This window comes from Chionomys nivalis, chromosome 8 (assembly GCF_950005125.1).
Source record: "Chionomys nivalis chromosome 8, mChiNiv1.1, whole genome shotgun sequence".
In the NCBI taxonomy this organism is placed as follows: Eukaryota; Metazoa; Chordata; class Mammalia; order Rodentia; family Cricetidae; genus Chionomys; species Chionomys nivalis.
The window spans coordinates 36,739,825-36,756,105 of NC_080093.1; the positions used below are offsets into that span (position 1 = coordinate 36,739,825).

Consider the following 16,281-nt stretch of genomic DNA (forward strand, 5'->3'; position numbering starts at 1 on the left):
ATTCCATTTTGTCTGGCGTCAGAGAATCTAAGTAACTTTCAAGGTGCAGTTTGCCCCTTCCACATAGGAGGTGGTGGCCTGGCTCTTTGATAAAACAACCTGATGCCATCCTAACAGGTGGTCGGGATATGCTAATGTCCTTCTGCTCCTTCTGTTGTAAATTAGGAGGTCACCTGGGGAAGAGGTGTTTTCAGTCTATGTGACAAAATAGCCATGAACAGGACGTGACCTAAGTCATTCCCCACTATCTAGGAAACAATGCTAAAAATGTCTGTGTTACCTGCCCCCCTCAGTTTATCTTGATATAAAAGCTCTTTGGAAAATAAACGTGGGTGATTTCAGGATTTAAATAAATTCAAAACTCCCTCCCGATACTGTTGTGTAAATTGTGCCTCATTTATTCCCACACCTCCACTCTAGTATGAGAAATGTTTTATGTCCTGGCTGGCCCCTGACACAACATAAACAAAAGTAACACACCTTTACACAGTTAAAGTAATATACTGCAATATAAGCAAATTAACGCATCTTTGCCCAGTTAAAATAATATCCCACAGCAGTGTGTCTTTATCAAATGGCCCCAAGTGTGAACGTGGTAAATCACGATGTAAGGGATTGTACGACTGGTCTCAGAAATCACAGAGCAGCCCTTCTATTGAGTTCTGTTGCTGTTGTCAAAGGTCTAGCCAGGTGCACGAAGAAGGGGAGATAGGGGGTCCCCAATGTGTGGGGTAGCATGAGTTCTAATTGGCCTTAATAATAAAAAATCCAGAGTCAGATATCAGCGGGTGAAAGCTGAAACATCAGAGAAGAAGAGCAGCCAGCCACTAGAGTTCTTACCTCTATGAAATCCTCAGCCCAAAAAGAGGCCAAGCTCCTGTCTTTTCCTGCCTTTCATTCCTCTCTCCACCCAGCCATATCACTTCCTATCTGTCTGTCCAGACCTCCAGACCTCTATGGTTAAACTAGTGGTCAGCTCCACCCTCTGATCTTCGGGCACGCTTTACTTGTTAGAGTACAAACAAGATATCAGCACAGAGAGGAACATCAGCACCATATAAGAGAACACGAGATGCTGTATATGTGGCCATATCTGGAAAAGAGACTGTCAGAATCTAGTCTCTGACCACAGGTCACATCTCTCCCACTTACAAACGACATTCAATTTCTTCTCAAAGCCTTGATCTGGTAATGGTTTAAGGACTCTGCTTCATCCCAGAGATGCAGGGATGGTTCAACATATGAAAATCTGTCAACGTCATCACCATATAAACAAGTTGAAAAACAAAAACCACATGATCATCTCATTAGATGTCGAAAAAGCTTTTTACAAAATACAACATCCCTTCATGATAAAGGTCTTGAGGAGAGCAGGGATACACGGAACTTACCTAAACATAATAAAGACAATATATAGCAAGCCAACAGACAACATCAAACTAAATGAAGAGAAACTCCCAGCGATTACACTGAAATCAGGAGCAAGACAAGGTTGCCCACTCTCTACATACCTAGTCAATATAGTTCTTGAGGTCCTAACTAGAGCAATAAGACACCAAAGGGAGATCAAGGGTATACAGATTGGAAAAGAAGAAGTCATACTCTCACTGTTTGCTGATGATATGATAGTTTACATAAGCGATCCCAAAAATTCTACCAAAGAACTACTACAACTCATAAACACTTTCAGTAATGTAGCAGGATACAAGATTAACTAAAAAAAAAAAATCAGTATTTCTCCTGTACACAGATGATAAAAGGGCTGGGAAAGAAATCAGAGAATCAACACCCTTAACAATAGCCACAGATAGCATAAAACATCTCAGAGTAACTCTAACCAAACAAGTGGAAGACTTGTATGACAAGAACTTTAAATCTTTGAAGAAAAGAAATTGAAGAAGACACCAGAAAGTGGAAAGATCTCCCATGCTCCTGGGTAGGCAGAATTAACATAGTAAAAGTGGCTATCTTACCAAAAGCAATCTACAGATTCAATGCAATGCCCAGCAAAATCCCAGCAAAATTCTTCAAAGACCTCGAAAAAACGGTACTCAACATCATATGGAAAAACAAAAAATTCAGGATAGTCAAAACAATCCTGTACAATAAAAGAGCTTCTGGAGACATCACAATCCCTGACTTCAAACTCTACTACAGAGCTACAGTACTGAAAACAGCCTGGTATTGGCATAAGAACAGACAGGAAGACCAAATGGAACCGAATAGAAGACCTGGATATCAATCCAATCCACACATTTTCGAACACCGGATTTTTGACAAAGAAGCAAAAAATATCAAATGGAAGAAAGAAAGCACATTTAACAAGTGGTGCTGGCATAACTGGATATCAACATGTAGAAGAATGAAAATAGATCCATATTATCTATTACCATGCCCAAAACTCAAGTCCAAATGGATCAAAGACCTCAACATAAAGCCAGCTACACTGAACCTTATAGAAGAGAAAGTGGGAAATACACTTGAATGCATTGGCACAGAAGAGCACTTCCTAAATATAATCCCAGCAGCACAGACACTGAGAGAAACAATTAATAAACGGGACCTCCTGAAACTGAAAAGCTTCTGTAAAGCAAAGGACATGGTCAACAACACAAAACGACAGCCTACAGAATGGGAAAAGATCTTCACTAACCCCACATCAGACAGAAGTCTGATCTCCAAAATATACAAAGAACTCAAGAAATTGATCACCAAAAGAAAACATAATCCAAAAAAAAAAAAAAAAAAAAGTACAGACCAAAACAGAGAACTCTCAACAGAGGAATCTAAAATGGCTGAAAGACACTTAAGGAAATGTTCAACATCCTTAGTCATCAGAGAAATGCAAATCAAAACAGCTCTGAGACTCCATCTTACACCTGTAAGAATGGCCAAGATCAAAAACACTGATGACAACTTATGTTGGAGAGGTTGTGGGGAAAAGGGAACACTTCTGCATCGCTGGTGAGAATACAAGCTGGTACAGCCCCTTTAGATGTCAGTGTGGCAATTTCTCAGAAAATTAGGAAACAACCTTCCTCAAGACGCAGTAATACCACTTTTGGGTGCTCAATCATGCCACAAGGACATGTGCTTAACTATGTTCATAGCAGCTTTGTTTGTCATAACCAGAACCTGGAAACAACCTAAATGCCTCTCGACCGAAGAATGGATAAGGAAAATGTGGTACATTTACACAATGGAGTACTACACAGCAGAAAAAAATAAAGACATATTGAATTTTGCAGGCAAATGGATGGAGCTAGAAAACATTATTTTGAGTGAGGTAAACCAGACCCAGAAAGACAATTATCACATGTACTCACTCATAGGTGGTTTTTAAACATAAAGCAAAGAAAGCCAGCCCACAAACCACAATCCCAGAGAACTTAGACAATGCGGACACTAAGAGAAACTTACATAGATCTAATTTATATGGGAAGTAGAAAAAGACAAGATCTCCTGAGTAAATTAGGAACATGGGGACCTTGGGGGATGTTTGAAGGGTGTAGGGGAGAGGCAGGGAGGGGAGCAGAGACAATTATAAAGCTCAATAGAAATCAATAAAAGAGAAAATATGCACACACATGAAAATATGCACACACAAACACACGCACACGATACCTCGAAACTTTCAGAAGTCAATTGTTTCATTTTCTTCACTTGAATTGGACAAAATAGAAAGTCTGGTGTTGGGGTTGCTATTATAAGAAAAAAAAAGAGGTCTGAAAAAAATGGTATGGTTGTGGCTGAGAAATGGGAAGAGATGAAGCAAGGCAAGAGAAAAAGGAAGAGGAACACGGACAAGGAGAGGGTGGGAGAAGACAAGATCAAAGACAGAGGGAAGGCGACAGGTACAGAGGAAAAGATGGATGCAGAGCTGCCGATATGAATTGGAGCTGCACCAGAATGGTGTGGCCAGAGTGCAGTGTGATGGTGGATGCACTTGCCATAAGCCACTGTATTAGCATCTCCACGTGGCCTGCGAAGCTTGGGCTCTTTTTCTGAGACTTTTAGTTTCTACATGCCGCCAGTCACAATGGCACATCCCTACTTTCCCAGCACATTTCCCAGTAGTATTAGGTGCACTGTGGCTATTTAAATGTTCCAGAGGGAAGATAAACTCCCTGATTTGGAGTTTCTGCATCGCTAAAAATCACATTAATTCACTGACAATTTACTGAATCTTTCCCGTATTAAACCTCACTCCACATTTGTAAAAGCACACACCAAACTTTAAAAAGCAACTACTAAAATTTCCTTTCAGAAACGGTTTCTCCTCTTCATTAAGGTTAGATTAATATAATCAATGACTTCTAAGTTTCATGTGGAAGGATCATCTATGAATGACACTAAAAACTAAGCCTGTAGAAATATCCCAGGAATCTTGAAATTCATTTTAGTTAGCTTAATTCAATTTTTAATTTTTTTTGCAAAACCATCTTGTGGTTAGTTGGTCTTCATGTACGTTATCAATTTCCTAACTTCCTATGAAACAGGGAACTGAACCCCAGAGTCTATTGTGACAACAGTGTCTGGCTTTCTGCTAGGTTGTTGGTCAAATTTAGCATGGTTTCTATGACCGTGAAGGTCAGATGGATGTGGAGACAGCTCAGTATGTTGACCATCTCAACGCACTGGCTGGCTGAGCATCTTCTACTTTGGGATGACTGTAGTCTTGACCTGGTTGACGTGTGTGGTTGAGCTGGTTAATGCTTGAACCTAATTGACCTCTCTCCACTGTCTCTTCATGAAGCTCTGAAGTGTCATCGTGCAGATTTTAGCTGTACTGTGGCACAGTGGAAGTGTATGCATCCTTCTAGTTTAAGGCAGGAAGATTTACAACTAGTTCCACCAAATGTGAGAAGCTTTGCTAATGGCTTCCCTGACCTGCTTCATTGTTTCTAGAACTAGTGTTCAGGATGCTGAGGAGGACTATTCAATGGAGTCAGATGTCCCCTAAGGCAATTCTAACATTTCCACGGCTTTGATAAAATCTTCCAACCAGAGAGAGATAGAAAAGCCAAATAAGATATTGGCTCTACTTTTCATCTGAATTGATCGCACAAACTCAACATGATGCTGGACAGTTTATGCCAGCCAGAAGCTCTGACTGGGGAAAACCACTTACTCAACCAATGTATTGAATGTCTGTTTTATCTACTTTATATTACCTTCTTTGACAGATAACATGCTCTTAAAATGTAATATCTGAGCCAGAAAAAGGAGAATGAAGGCTCCAGGGAGGGAAGAACTGTGTGGAACCAGCAGCATTATGGGATCTCCAGTCTTACAGGTACAGACTCTACCGCTTAGCACATGGAATGGCCTTCCCAAGTAGCACTAGCAAATAGCCGAACTGGAATGAGGATCCAAAGGTGCTATTTATTGTTGCTTGTCCCTTGGTAGTAGAAACATCTCTTTGTTAGAGTACAAACATGTACAACGTGACCCAGAGTCATGATGCTTACTTCAAGCTTGCTGTCACACTGGGGAAGGCATAAGTAGAACTTGGCTGAGCTGTCCCCCTGAGCCTCACTGACAATGAATTGGTAAAGAAACCTCTGTTTATTAAGTCCCTAAAGCCCTCCAGACTGGAAAAAAAAATCCCCTCTACTTGGGGTGAGGTGAGTTTGAATCACAACTCAATACACTCATTGAGAAATTTCCTTCCCTTTACTAGAACCTAGGTAAAACTCTTGTCATTTCCGTACACCTTGTTGCTCTTTTCCAAGCTAGAGGCAACTTTCCCTCTCATCTGCTCTTCTCTTTCAAGAACTTAACCTGAGTTTTCTTATCTTTTCTGAGAAAGGGATGAGGGCGCTAATGCAGATGGGACATCTGGGTAGTGAGATGGTAGATGTTTTCTTTCAAGCTCAACTCTTGAAACAATACACACATTCCAATTTGACAAAAGTAACCAAGTAGCATCTTAAATCCCCAGATTTCTTTGAAATGTTAACAAAGGAGATCTCCACATCATTATCAACATGGCGCTTCAGCACTAGTCTTCGGGCCTGTCATAGTCATTGTGTGCAGGTTGTTTAGAATGTGGCATGTGGCGTTTCTGATATGACACCCACCTCCAGCTGTCTAGAGTAATGCTACATTGACCCTAAGAAAGCCGCTCCTTTTCTCTGTGGAGATGGCATAGAGAAGGAAGGCTAGTGGATATGCCATGTGGACAGGACAATATCTGGGGCACTTAGCATGGTAGGGAGTAGGGAGGTCCAATGAAAGGCTTCATGGACAATATTTTCGGTATTTGCACTACTGTCTCACGAAAATCAGCAAGGTAAAGATTGGACCACCTCTCTACTAGCAAGTGAGTGAGATACGGACATTTCTACTGTCAGATAAGGTGACGAGGGAAGGGCTCAGGAGAGGTAAGCCCAAGCTCTCCCTTCAAAACTGGAAAGGCAAGGGCATTATGACTCGCTGCTCATCAAATCTTCCCACTCAGAAGAATACAGTTTTAAAAGGAATCCATTTATCCCACCTCAAAATTTTTTGGTGTATCTTTTTCTTTCCCCTTAAAGCATAATGAGCTTGTCAGAGTTTCCATGGTGACCACAGGGTGCCATGGAAACTGATAGATTTAGCTACACTAAAAGAATAAATAAAATAGGCAGGCATTTACTTGACTGCAAAGACAACTCTCCTAGATGGGAGAAGAGATGCAGCTAGCATTTAACCTGCTTGCTCTTCTCAATCTGCATCTCACAAAAACACGAATTATTCTCCCTGGACGCGCCTACTGACCTGTGCTGACTGCATACTGTTCTCCTCAGGGCTTGCTGTTCACACGGCAGTTTCCCTTCCAGCTAGCTAGCTGTGTGCCACCAGTGACCGTTAGGAATGCAATACGGCGTGAAACCTGGAGGTGTGAAATGCACTACAGTGACCAAGGGAACTTCTGTTGAACCTATTGCACAATCCCACGGTTGTCTATGGCAAGTCTACGTGGGAGGAGACTCAGAGTCAAGACCTAGGTTCATTCTGTGCCAGCTGAATAGGAACCCCCAGTGTCCTCTGTAAAATGTCCAAACTTGACGGTCTTGTTACTTCACAGGGTTGTTGTGAGACCTACATGGGGTAGCAAAAGACAAGCCTTTCTAAAGAGTCTGGCTGCAGCCCCCAGGAGGGAGCTACAGGGATGATCACCTAGCCAGATGGTGCAATTGATTGTGCTTCAATCTAGTACTTTGCCTTGACAAATGAAAGGTTTAGAACACACTTCAGCCAACCTTTGAGGATTTGGGGAGGGGAAATCTGACTCCCTACAAATTAAGGAGAATTGTGATCTTGTGAAATGACACATTTCAGTTTCTTTATGTTTTTGAAATCTTGTTTTTTTAATTATGAAACACTAAAAAAATAGAATAAATGAAATCCAGATGTCTTAAGTGGTAGTCCTGATAAATTGCTCCCTGTTAGCCTGAACTCGCTACTTTGCCCGTTAGCATCTAGTCAGCACTGTAAGGGCAACGTGCTTAACCTTCTGAGCACTTCATAGCGATCAGACACTATTTAGAGGAGATCAACGGGAAGGAAGGAAAGAAGAGATACAGTCCTTGTCTTCTGAGAGCAGCGGGGAAAGAAAGCAGCATCACAAAGGAACCCTTCACATCCAGGTGCCCTGGATGACTAGAGTGGGGTGCTTGACTTAGATGGAGCATTTAGAGGTGGGGAGGCAAGAGGCATCATCCCAGCTTGTCAAGGGGTGCAAAAGGCAGGGGAAATATGAGCAGGGCAGATCTATTACCTCTGGGAAAGGGAAGGGAAATGATTCTGAATATGTGACCAAGAGCCAATGCAGGTTTTTTTTTTTTTTTTTTCTGAGAGAAAGTGAAATGTGGGGTCCTGTTAGTTAGGTTTCTATCGCTGTGATAAATCGCCACAGTAAAATCAGTTGGGAAATACAGCGTTTATTTCAGTTTATGGTTCCACATACAGTCCACTACCAAAGAAGGCCAGGGCAGGGACCTGGAGTCAGGGACCGGAGCAGAGGTTGTAGAGGAACATTGCTTCTTACTGGTTTGCTCTTTAAGGCTTGTTCAGTTTGCTTTCTTATGCATCCCAGGTCTCCAGGGATGGCATGGCTGATAGTGGTCTGGGCCCTCCCACATCAGTTTTCAATAGGGAATAAAAAAGTCAAAGAGACTTTCCCATAGGTCAATCTGGTAAAGGCATTTTTCTCAATTGAGGTTTCTGATTCTAGCCTGTGTCAAATTAACCTAAAAGCAGCCGGCACAGGGCTTTGAACCCTGGGGATGCTAAGACTTTGTTCTGAAGGCAAGTAGAATATTTTTGTACCCCCTTTCTCCCTCTAATCCCCAGTAGCCTGGAGACACCAGGATGAGATCCAAAACTGCAGGAAGCCCCCCAGGTCTGAGGGTAGAGAGTCAGAAATGAGTGAGAAGACCATGACTTCTGGGCTGGGTCTTGGGTGTCTGCAACCTGAGCCTGTGTGCCAGCAACTTGTCTGGGAACAGACCGGAACCATGGACTGCTCAAAGGAGCTACTACCCATTTAAATCGCCTTGTAGGATGCTGAATCATGTCACCCAGGGACCCAGGCCATTCCTCTGTTTAAGGTTCACTGTATAGCAAGTTGTCCAATGTTTGCTCGTCCTGCAAAGCACACGGTAACAGCACGAGTGAGCATCAAAACAAAATTCTATCGATTCCATTATCTCAGCAGGATAATTTCCATTGTTCAGATGTTCCTTTACAACTCTACATGCTCCTGGTCCTTCGTGACCTGAATTATAACAGAGAGCATTTTATAAACTTAACATGGTCTTATACGCCACATGTTTACCTATTATACTAACAACTGTATAATATATTGTATTTAGACTGGTCTTGAGCTGGGGAGCTCAAGGAGGCCTCCTCTTTTGGAATTCCAGTTGCTGGGATTGCAGGCTTGTGTCCTGGTGCCCAGTTACAGTGTACTGCGTGACAATTCACAGATCTAGTCTTAACTGTTGGAAATGAGGATTCTTACATTGAAAAGCTGATTAACTGTACTGGTTTTTGGGAACACGAGCATGTGCTGGAAACATTAAATCCTCTTTCACACTAAAAGCAGACATTTCCTGCATCTCTCCTGCTGAGGTCTGTGTTTACACGGGCTTAGGGTAAGCGAATATTTCCAGTGTACTGGACATTGGGACACAAGCAGGGCTGGTGGCTTGCAGAGTTGAGAGGAAGTGATGGTGACATGGCTGAAGTCTCCAAGAAGCTCGAGTAAGGAGTGCAGCTTGGAGGGTTCTGAATTCTGAGTCCAGCTTCAAAGGGGTTTAGGTTGTGAAGGGGAGGTATGGAGTCGGTGGAGGTAGAAGGTACAAATGCCATCTGAGGGGTCAGCGGCTCTCTTTCCCAATGGGAGGCAATCTTTATTTAAACAGCATAATGATGACATGAGCCATTTGGCAAGCGTCAGGTCACGTCATCTCTGATTCCAAGAAAGGGTGGTTCCAGCTGACAGAGCCCTGGGTCTTCTTTTCACTTCCTCATTAAGTGTCCAGGGCGAAAGTCTAAAGGACAGAATAGTCTTATTTGAGTCATCTTTGGACAGTGCCTGTCAAACGGGAAGCCAGCAGTTTCTAAAGCACAGTCCTCCTTTTACAGCTCAAGTGGTTACAATGTGTTCGTCTGAAACTTTTTCACCTTAACCAAGTTACTGTAGAACCATTTACAAAATGTCTTATAGTAAGTGTTTAACTGGCTCTTTATGAGATTTTTCTGTTCCTTAGTTTCACAACAAAGGCCTGCTCTTTTCATAGTCTCCCAGAAAGGAACTTTTTTTCTATTAACCCACTCCATTCTCACCGCCTCTCTTTGGCTCCAGTATAGGGCAACAGGAAGATGAGCAACTGAGCTTTTCCCTCTTGCAGCAATCCTTACCCTGCCGTCCATCTGATATGCTACAAACCCTAGGTAAGGGGGTTTTACTGTGGGAACAGGTGTGTGGGGGCCCACAAGTCCATGGTGATCTTTTTGACCTAATTGTCTTCCTTAACTCCACAGAAGAGGATACACTTGTGACATTTTATATGCAGAATTGAGCAAGAAATTTCCCAGACTCTACCCTATTGGTACCCCAATCCTTGGCACATAAGAAAGACTCTTGCTTCTGTGACTGCTTTCAGGCCATGACCCCTGTCTTCAAAGTTTCCCAGAACATGAATATATCTCCCTGGAACATGAATATATTTCCCCGGAACATGAATATATTTCCCCAGGGTCTGTATAAGCACCAAACTCCCCATCATGCGAACAACAGCTCCTAAAAACAAAAGCGACAGATTTTCAAGTTCAGGAGCAGCTACAAACAAACAAATGTTCCTAAAAGGGGGAGCAGGCCGGTGACTGAGCCTCCTCCTTGAGCTGTCCCTTGCGCCATGGCCTGCACCAGAGTCGTTGGCAGGTGACTAACCATCTCCATGTGCCTGGAACCGAGAGTTTTCTCAAATCTTAAGACTTCAGGGACTGAAGCAGGCAAGTTTAGTGTAAGTTGGGATGAATTGGTAACTATGGACCTTAGTAGACTGTAACCTCTCCTCAGTGGAGAGGAAGTGAAAGGACCCAGAAGGGAATAAGTGAGTGATTTATATGTAAGCCAGCATCATGTCGTGAAAAGCTCACTTCAGTGAAAAGCAGCTCAAGCAATGCAATGAGGTCTCACCCTACATATGGGAGCCAAAGTAGATACGTATCTGCACTGGTGTTCTGCTTACAGGAAAAGAAAGTATGCCCATTCATTTAACAAATATGCAAGGAACACCAGTCCTCGCTCAGGCATTGGACAGTCCCTTTGCTCTTCTGGCACTTCTGTTATGTGCACCAGTGCACATGCATGTGTATGGTATAAGTGGAAATAAACAGGCTTGAGAAACCTCTTTTCAAGTTGTGGTTCAGGGAGTCCAGGAGATGCCATAAAAACAAAAACAATGTAGGCTATTGCATTGTTACTGGCTGCCTCCCAGATCTGAAGTCAAGTCCATGTTGCTAAAGACACCGCATAGTTTGGACACATGGAAGGAATAAAGCTGGGACTGACCTGGAAGCCTTTTCTTTGAGGACTGGCTCTGATGGCACCAAAAGGTGCTGTGGCCGCTGCCAAGACAGAAAACTCAGCCAACAGTCCTGTCCAGCCTTGACGCCCACACACTACAGCAATGACCAGCATGACAAGGTGTACCTAAAGGTGCAATAGTAACAAACACCTTTCTAATAGGACATAAGGCCCACTCAGTAGGAGGCAATTCAGGTTTGATACTGAGAATCTGTCCAAATACCCATCGCTGGGGAGGCCATTTACCCTAGAGGAGAATCTACTATTGCCACTTTACTAAACTAGTAAAACTTTTAGCTACACTCTAAATACTTACCCTTATATCCACAGGTAAGCTTAACTCTCACCTTCCATCAAGGAGGCTTCTCCTTGTAGCAGAGACCATTACAGAAATCCACAACTGACCTTGATGTAGAGAACAACTGTGGGGTGTCCAGACCCAACTGATCAAGCCATAACAAAACTCTTACATCAGAAGCTCAGGGAACATGAGGGAGAGGGGATGGAGTCAGATGCTTCAAGATCATGTCTTCTATATTGCAGGAAAATTCCACCCATGAGAGCTCAGCAATATAGGAGCCTACATGAGACCTGAGCAATAACATCAGTTGACGAGCAAGCTTGGATGGGGAGACTATCATAAGGCCTCTCCTTTAGATGATGAGATACAGGCAATTAACAGGTGCTGAGAGGGAGAGTCAGTCTTCCCCAGATAATTAATTAGTTATCTAGTAACAAGTGGTCACCCCTAAAACATATACATATAAGCAAAACTAAATGGACTCAACAAACTGTATTGACATTTCTATGTATTTATACACATAGCAATAACAATTAAAGGAAAAAGGGGAAAGGGTATGGGTGGATCTGGGAGGAGGTAAGAGCAAGAGTGGGGTAATGGGTAAATATGATCAAAGTATGTTGTATGACATTCCCAAAGAAATGCTATATTAACATTAAAAAGAAATGGTAACAAGCAAATGGAGAATATGACCTTCATTTGGATTGGCTACGAAGACTGAAATAGCAGGAAAAGGGTGGATTAGTGGAAAGAGAACTTCCGGGTAGGGGGCAGCTAACTCTTGGGCAGGGGCAGTCACTACATGGCGTGGAGTGGTACTACCATTTGAGGCAAAGTCATTACAAGAAAGCCGCCCCATTTATATTCTCAGGAAAGCGCTTGCTGTGAGGAGCAGCTGTGAGAACCTAGTATCCACTCTCTCAAGGCAAACATCCTGCGGGCAAGACTTACTATAAGAGCCTGGGGCTGTTGCCTGAGGAGGGAACCTGGATGGCCTTTGTGGTGACTTGCCCCAAGTCCTGTTTTCACGACCAAGGAGTCGAGGACCTCAGGCTCATAGCCTTGCAGATAAATGGTCTCTAGATTCCTATTCACGCATTTTGGCTCACAGCTGCTGCTTAACTTGGGGACCTCATTTTCTCCTCTTGTACAACTGAATAAATCAAGAGTCATCTACATTAGACCAGAAAAGTTGGCCTTGATACTGTATGTGGGTGGGCGCAAAGACTAAAATATTAACCTTAGGGGAACAAGAGGGACTTTGAATTCCATATTAACCCTTGGTGGTAGGGTCCTCCCTGTAAGGTTCTGTATGACAAGCTTCAAGAACCCCAGCAAAGAACGAACACATTCTGCATCCTGCAATCGTGGAAAAGGAAACTGGTCTCAAGGCAGGTGGCTCCAACCGACCTTTCACTTATCGCTGTGTTTGTGCAAGTTCAGAACCTGGTGCACAAGTTGAGGTGATAACTGGTCCTACGAGTGTAGAAGACTCAGAGAAGATTCTAGGTGTGCAATGACAGCAAGGTAGAACAGCTTGATTTCAATAACTCAAGGAGTTAACATATCCAAAACCAACGCAGCAGTGGGGAGGAAAACCACACCCCACGGGAGTCGAGCCAACTCATAGGAGAAAAATCCTATTGGCACCAAGGAGGCAGGGAGCCAGCCCCTGGGCGCGGCCTGCAGGGGGCAGGCGATTGCCCAGGGAAGCCGGGGCAAGACGAGGACCGGCGTCCCAGCAGCTCCGGCTCCGCCGCAACAGGGACAGCTCTGCGCCCGCCCGCCCGGTGCGCCCTCCTCGACCCGTGTACTCGCGCTGCTGCCCCGCCGCTGCCATGTGTGCGGCTCGGACACCACCGCCGCTGGCGCACATCTTCCGAGGGACTTTCGTCCACTCCACCTGGACCTGCCCCATGGAGGTGCTTCGCGATCACCTCCTCGGCGTGAGCGACAGCGGCAAAGTGAGTGGGCTCGGGGTCCGGGGCACCGCGGGCAGGTGGAGGGACTCTGGCGCGGTGCTGCTCATTCCGGTTCGCTCTGACACAGAGCGAGCACTGTGGCTCTGAAGTTGAACTTGAACGTTTTGCTCTTAGGGAATGCAAACAGCCTGGTCACTAGGTTCATAGCCTGGTTAGGGTGGAATGACACCCCAGAGGCCAGGAGCTATGGAGTACTCGCAAAACATGATAGGAACCCTCAGAAAATGTGGTTGAATTTCTTGCCACAGAGTGGGGGTGGGGGGCATCATTGGATTGGTGTTGTTTACTGAATTCAGAGGTAGAAAAAACAAAAACACCCGGTTTCATTCACATGGTCATTCATTTAAAAAAATGCATTAATGCTGCAGGCTATACAAGTTTAATGCTGGAATGAATAGAACTGGAAAAATCTCTCAATCTCCCCGCGAACCCCCACCCCCCGCCACACACACAGCCATTTGCATTAAAACAATCGGTTTCATTTTAAAGTTGAAAATGCCTTCTATGATAATTGGTCTTATATAGCTCCCCTTAGGATTCCACAAGTGTTATATGATGTCTGGTGCTTTGTTTTTTGTTCATACAGATGGTAACTACATATATTAGCAATGTCTTGGTCAGTTTGATAAGTGAAGTCATTTCATTTGGGGGAAGAATGGGGTATTTGGGCTGTTTCTCAAAGTATACCAGTTTGTGGGCTGCCAGGTTGGAGACTACAGTGCCACTGAATCATTGACAGTATTGAATTATAACTTGTATTTGGGAATAACCAAATGTGATTGATATTCTTAAAAAACTGTTAACATTAATTGTGTGTGTGTGTGAGTGTGTGTGAATGTGCGTGTCTCTGTGTGTGCATGTGCCAAGTACATGTATGGTCAGAGAACGACCTGTGGGAATTGGTTCTCTCCTTCCTCCGTGTGGATTCCAGGGACTGAACTCAGGTTCTCAGGCTTGGTGGCAAGCACTTTTACCTGCTAAGTGACCCCATGAACTCCAAAATCTTGTTTTCTCATGGTCTTTGTTTTTTGTTGTTGTTGTTGGTGGTGGTATATTGGGAAGCATGATGCTGTGTTTCCAAGGTGATAAAAAGTCTCAGAGCTCACCTAATGGAGACTCCAGTAAACCTGGGGACCTGCACATTCACTCCATGTATAGGATCATGACCCTCAATTTTAGTGAACTTCTAACCTGGTGCAAACCCCAAGAAACCCAGTGCAGACACTGGGAGACTGGTGACGGAGAATAGGTGCTAGTTTGAACACAACAACTTTTCAGTTGATAGCTTTCTTTTGGGGATTAATCTCCTATTCCGTCAATTCTAATAGTGTGACTGACGTGACAGCAGGTTTGGAGACATGATGGGAATAAGTAAGAAAAGGGTGTAAGTTATCAGAAAACTAATCTTTCCCTTGAGTTTATTCAGAAGAATAACAGCATCCTGAACATGCAATTAGTGGTTGGAACATGCTGAGACTCTCAGTGAGAGAGCGTGTTCCTCTTGGCGCATGCTGAGACTCTCAGTTTGGAGAGTGTGCTATTCCCACAGGAGACAAAATTAACTAGGGATCAGCCATAGAGGCAAGCCAGTCAAGATTTGCAGTTGAAAACCCCTTGCCAGTGGATTGTTAACTATTGGTCTCCCTTCTCGGTGCAAGGCAGTAAGGTAATTACCCCTTCCCCAGCCTTAAAGGGTAAGGACGGGGTATCTATTTCAGTATTCCATCTCCCTCATGTTGAAGTAGGGAGTGCCACACATTTAGGATTAGTAAGACAAGCTGCTTATTTATATACTTAATATTTATATTATTTAACTATTCCAAGGCGTATGGAAACTAGAATGTCCTTGAAGTGAGGAAGTGAATGTTTGGGACCATCAGGTTCGGGTGCCTCTGATTTGTAGTGAGCTCCTAAAGCTGATGCCAGGACACAGCCTGAGATGGATTGGAGTATCTAGAAGGACTTGTGAAAATAGTGACTCCCAGATAGCATCCTCAGAGAACCCAAATGCACAGGCTCAGGGTCAGATTCTTGCAGGCATCTTCGGAGACTCAGGCAAGGCAGTGGGTGAATTCCAGTCTAAGTGATCCTGGTGGATCCATTGTGGGAATTGTTCAAAGTTCATATCACTTCAGGCCTAGGTCTCGGGCAGCATCTCAGGGAAGGGACAGTTTTCCTTGTCTTCTCTGTCCTAGGTCTAACTCCTCATTTCCTGTCTCTTGACTTAGGATTAGAGGATGGTAATGACTGTGTTTCATTCATTCAAGTACAGCATATTAAAAAACGAGTTATTTTTTAAAAGAGCAAAACAAAAAAAAATCCCTCTGTATCCAACATTTTTGGTGTTATTTAGAATTCAGGGTTAATTTTTACACGTAAGCAGCATACAGCTTGTTTTTACAATAAAGATTCCAAAATGTATAATTCATTTTCAAATGTTTCATTAATCTTGAAACACAGTGTGCTCAGATATTACTGTTTACCCAGTTCTTCCCACATATACCACGGTCAAGTTGACTCTAAAAAATTCATCAAGGTTGGAACTTTCAGTGAACGCTTTACACAGAAACCAGAGTGAGGAAGTGTGCCCACGTAGAGACAGTGTCCTGGGTGTTAGGAGCAAATTCTCTGTAGAAACAAAACCCTGTGTGGGAGTGTTCACCTTCTTGGAGACCATGAAATGAGACACTGAACCTGTCCCAAGCCCCAGCTGCCTCCTCTGTAGACTCAGGTTTAAGTCTGATACGGAAAGAGCTTATGTATGACAATGTTCACACTTAGTTGGTACTGCACTCAGACTCTGGTCATTCGGGCCCCTTCCTTTTCTCTGCCCCTAGTAAGCCCTAAGCCTGTTGCTCAGCGTGGCAGTTTTGCAGCTTTCCATGTGGTACCACTTGTGCAGTTACGTGGTGGAG

The 16,281-nt window shown here is 43.7% G+C and overlaps 2 protein-coding genes across 2 annotated transcripts in view; one reads left to right on the forward strand and one right to left on the reverse strand.

Moving 5' to 3' along the window:
* Positions 1–13,224, reverse strand: part of C8H9orf57 (chromosome 8 C9orf57 homolog) — a 77,110-nt gene extending 63,886 nt beyond the window's left edge. The window contains exon 1 of the mRNA XM_057777614.1: positions 13,035–13,224. Within this exon, the coding sequence (XP_057633597.1) occupies positions 13,035–13,224 (190 nt within the window). The remainder of the gene's footprint in view (positions 1–13,034) is intronic.
* The window catches only part of Gda (guanine deaminase), a 61,651-nt gene continuing 58,449 nt past the window's right edge, over positions 13,080–16,281 (forward strand). The window contains exon 1 of the mRNA XM_057778269.1: positions 13,080–13,348. Coding sequence (XP_057634252.1) covers positions 13,223–13,348 — 126 coding nt within the window. The 5' untranslated portion in view covers positions 13,080–13,222. The remainder of the gene's footprint in view (positions 13,349–16,281) is intronic.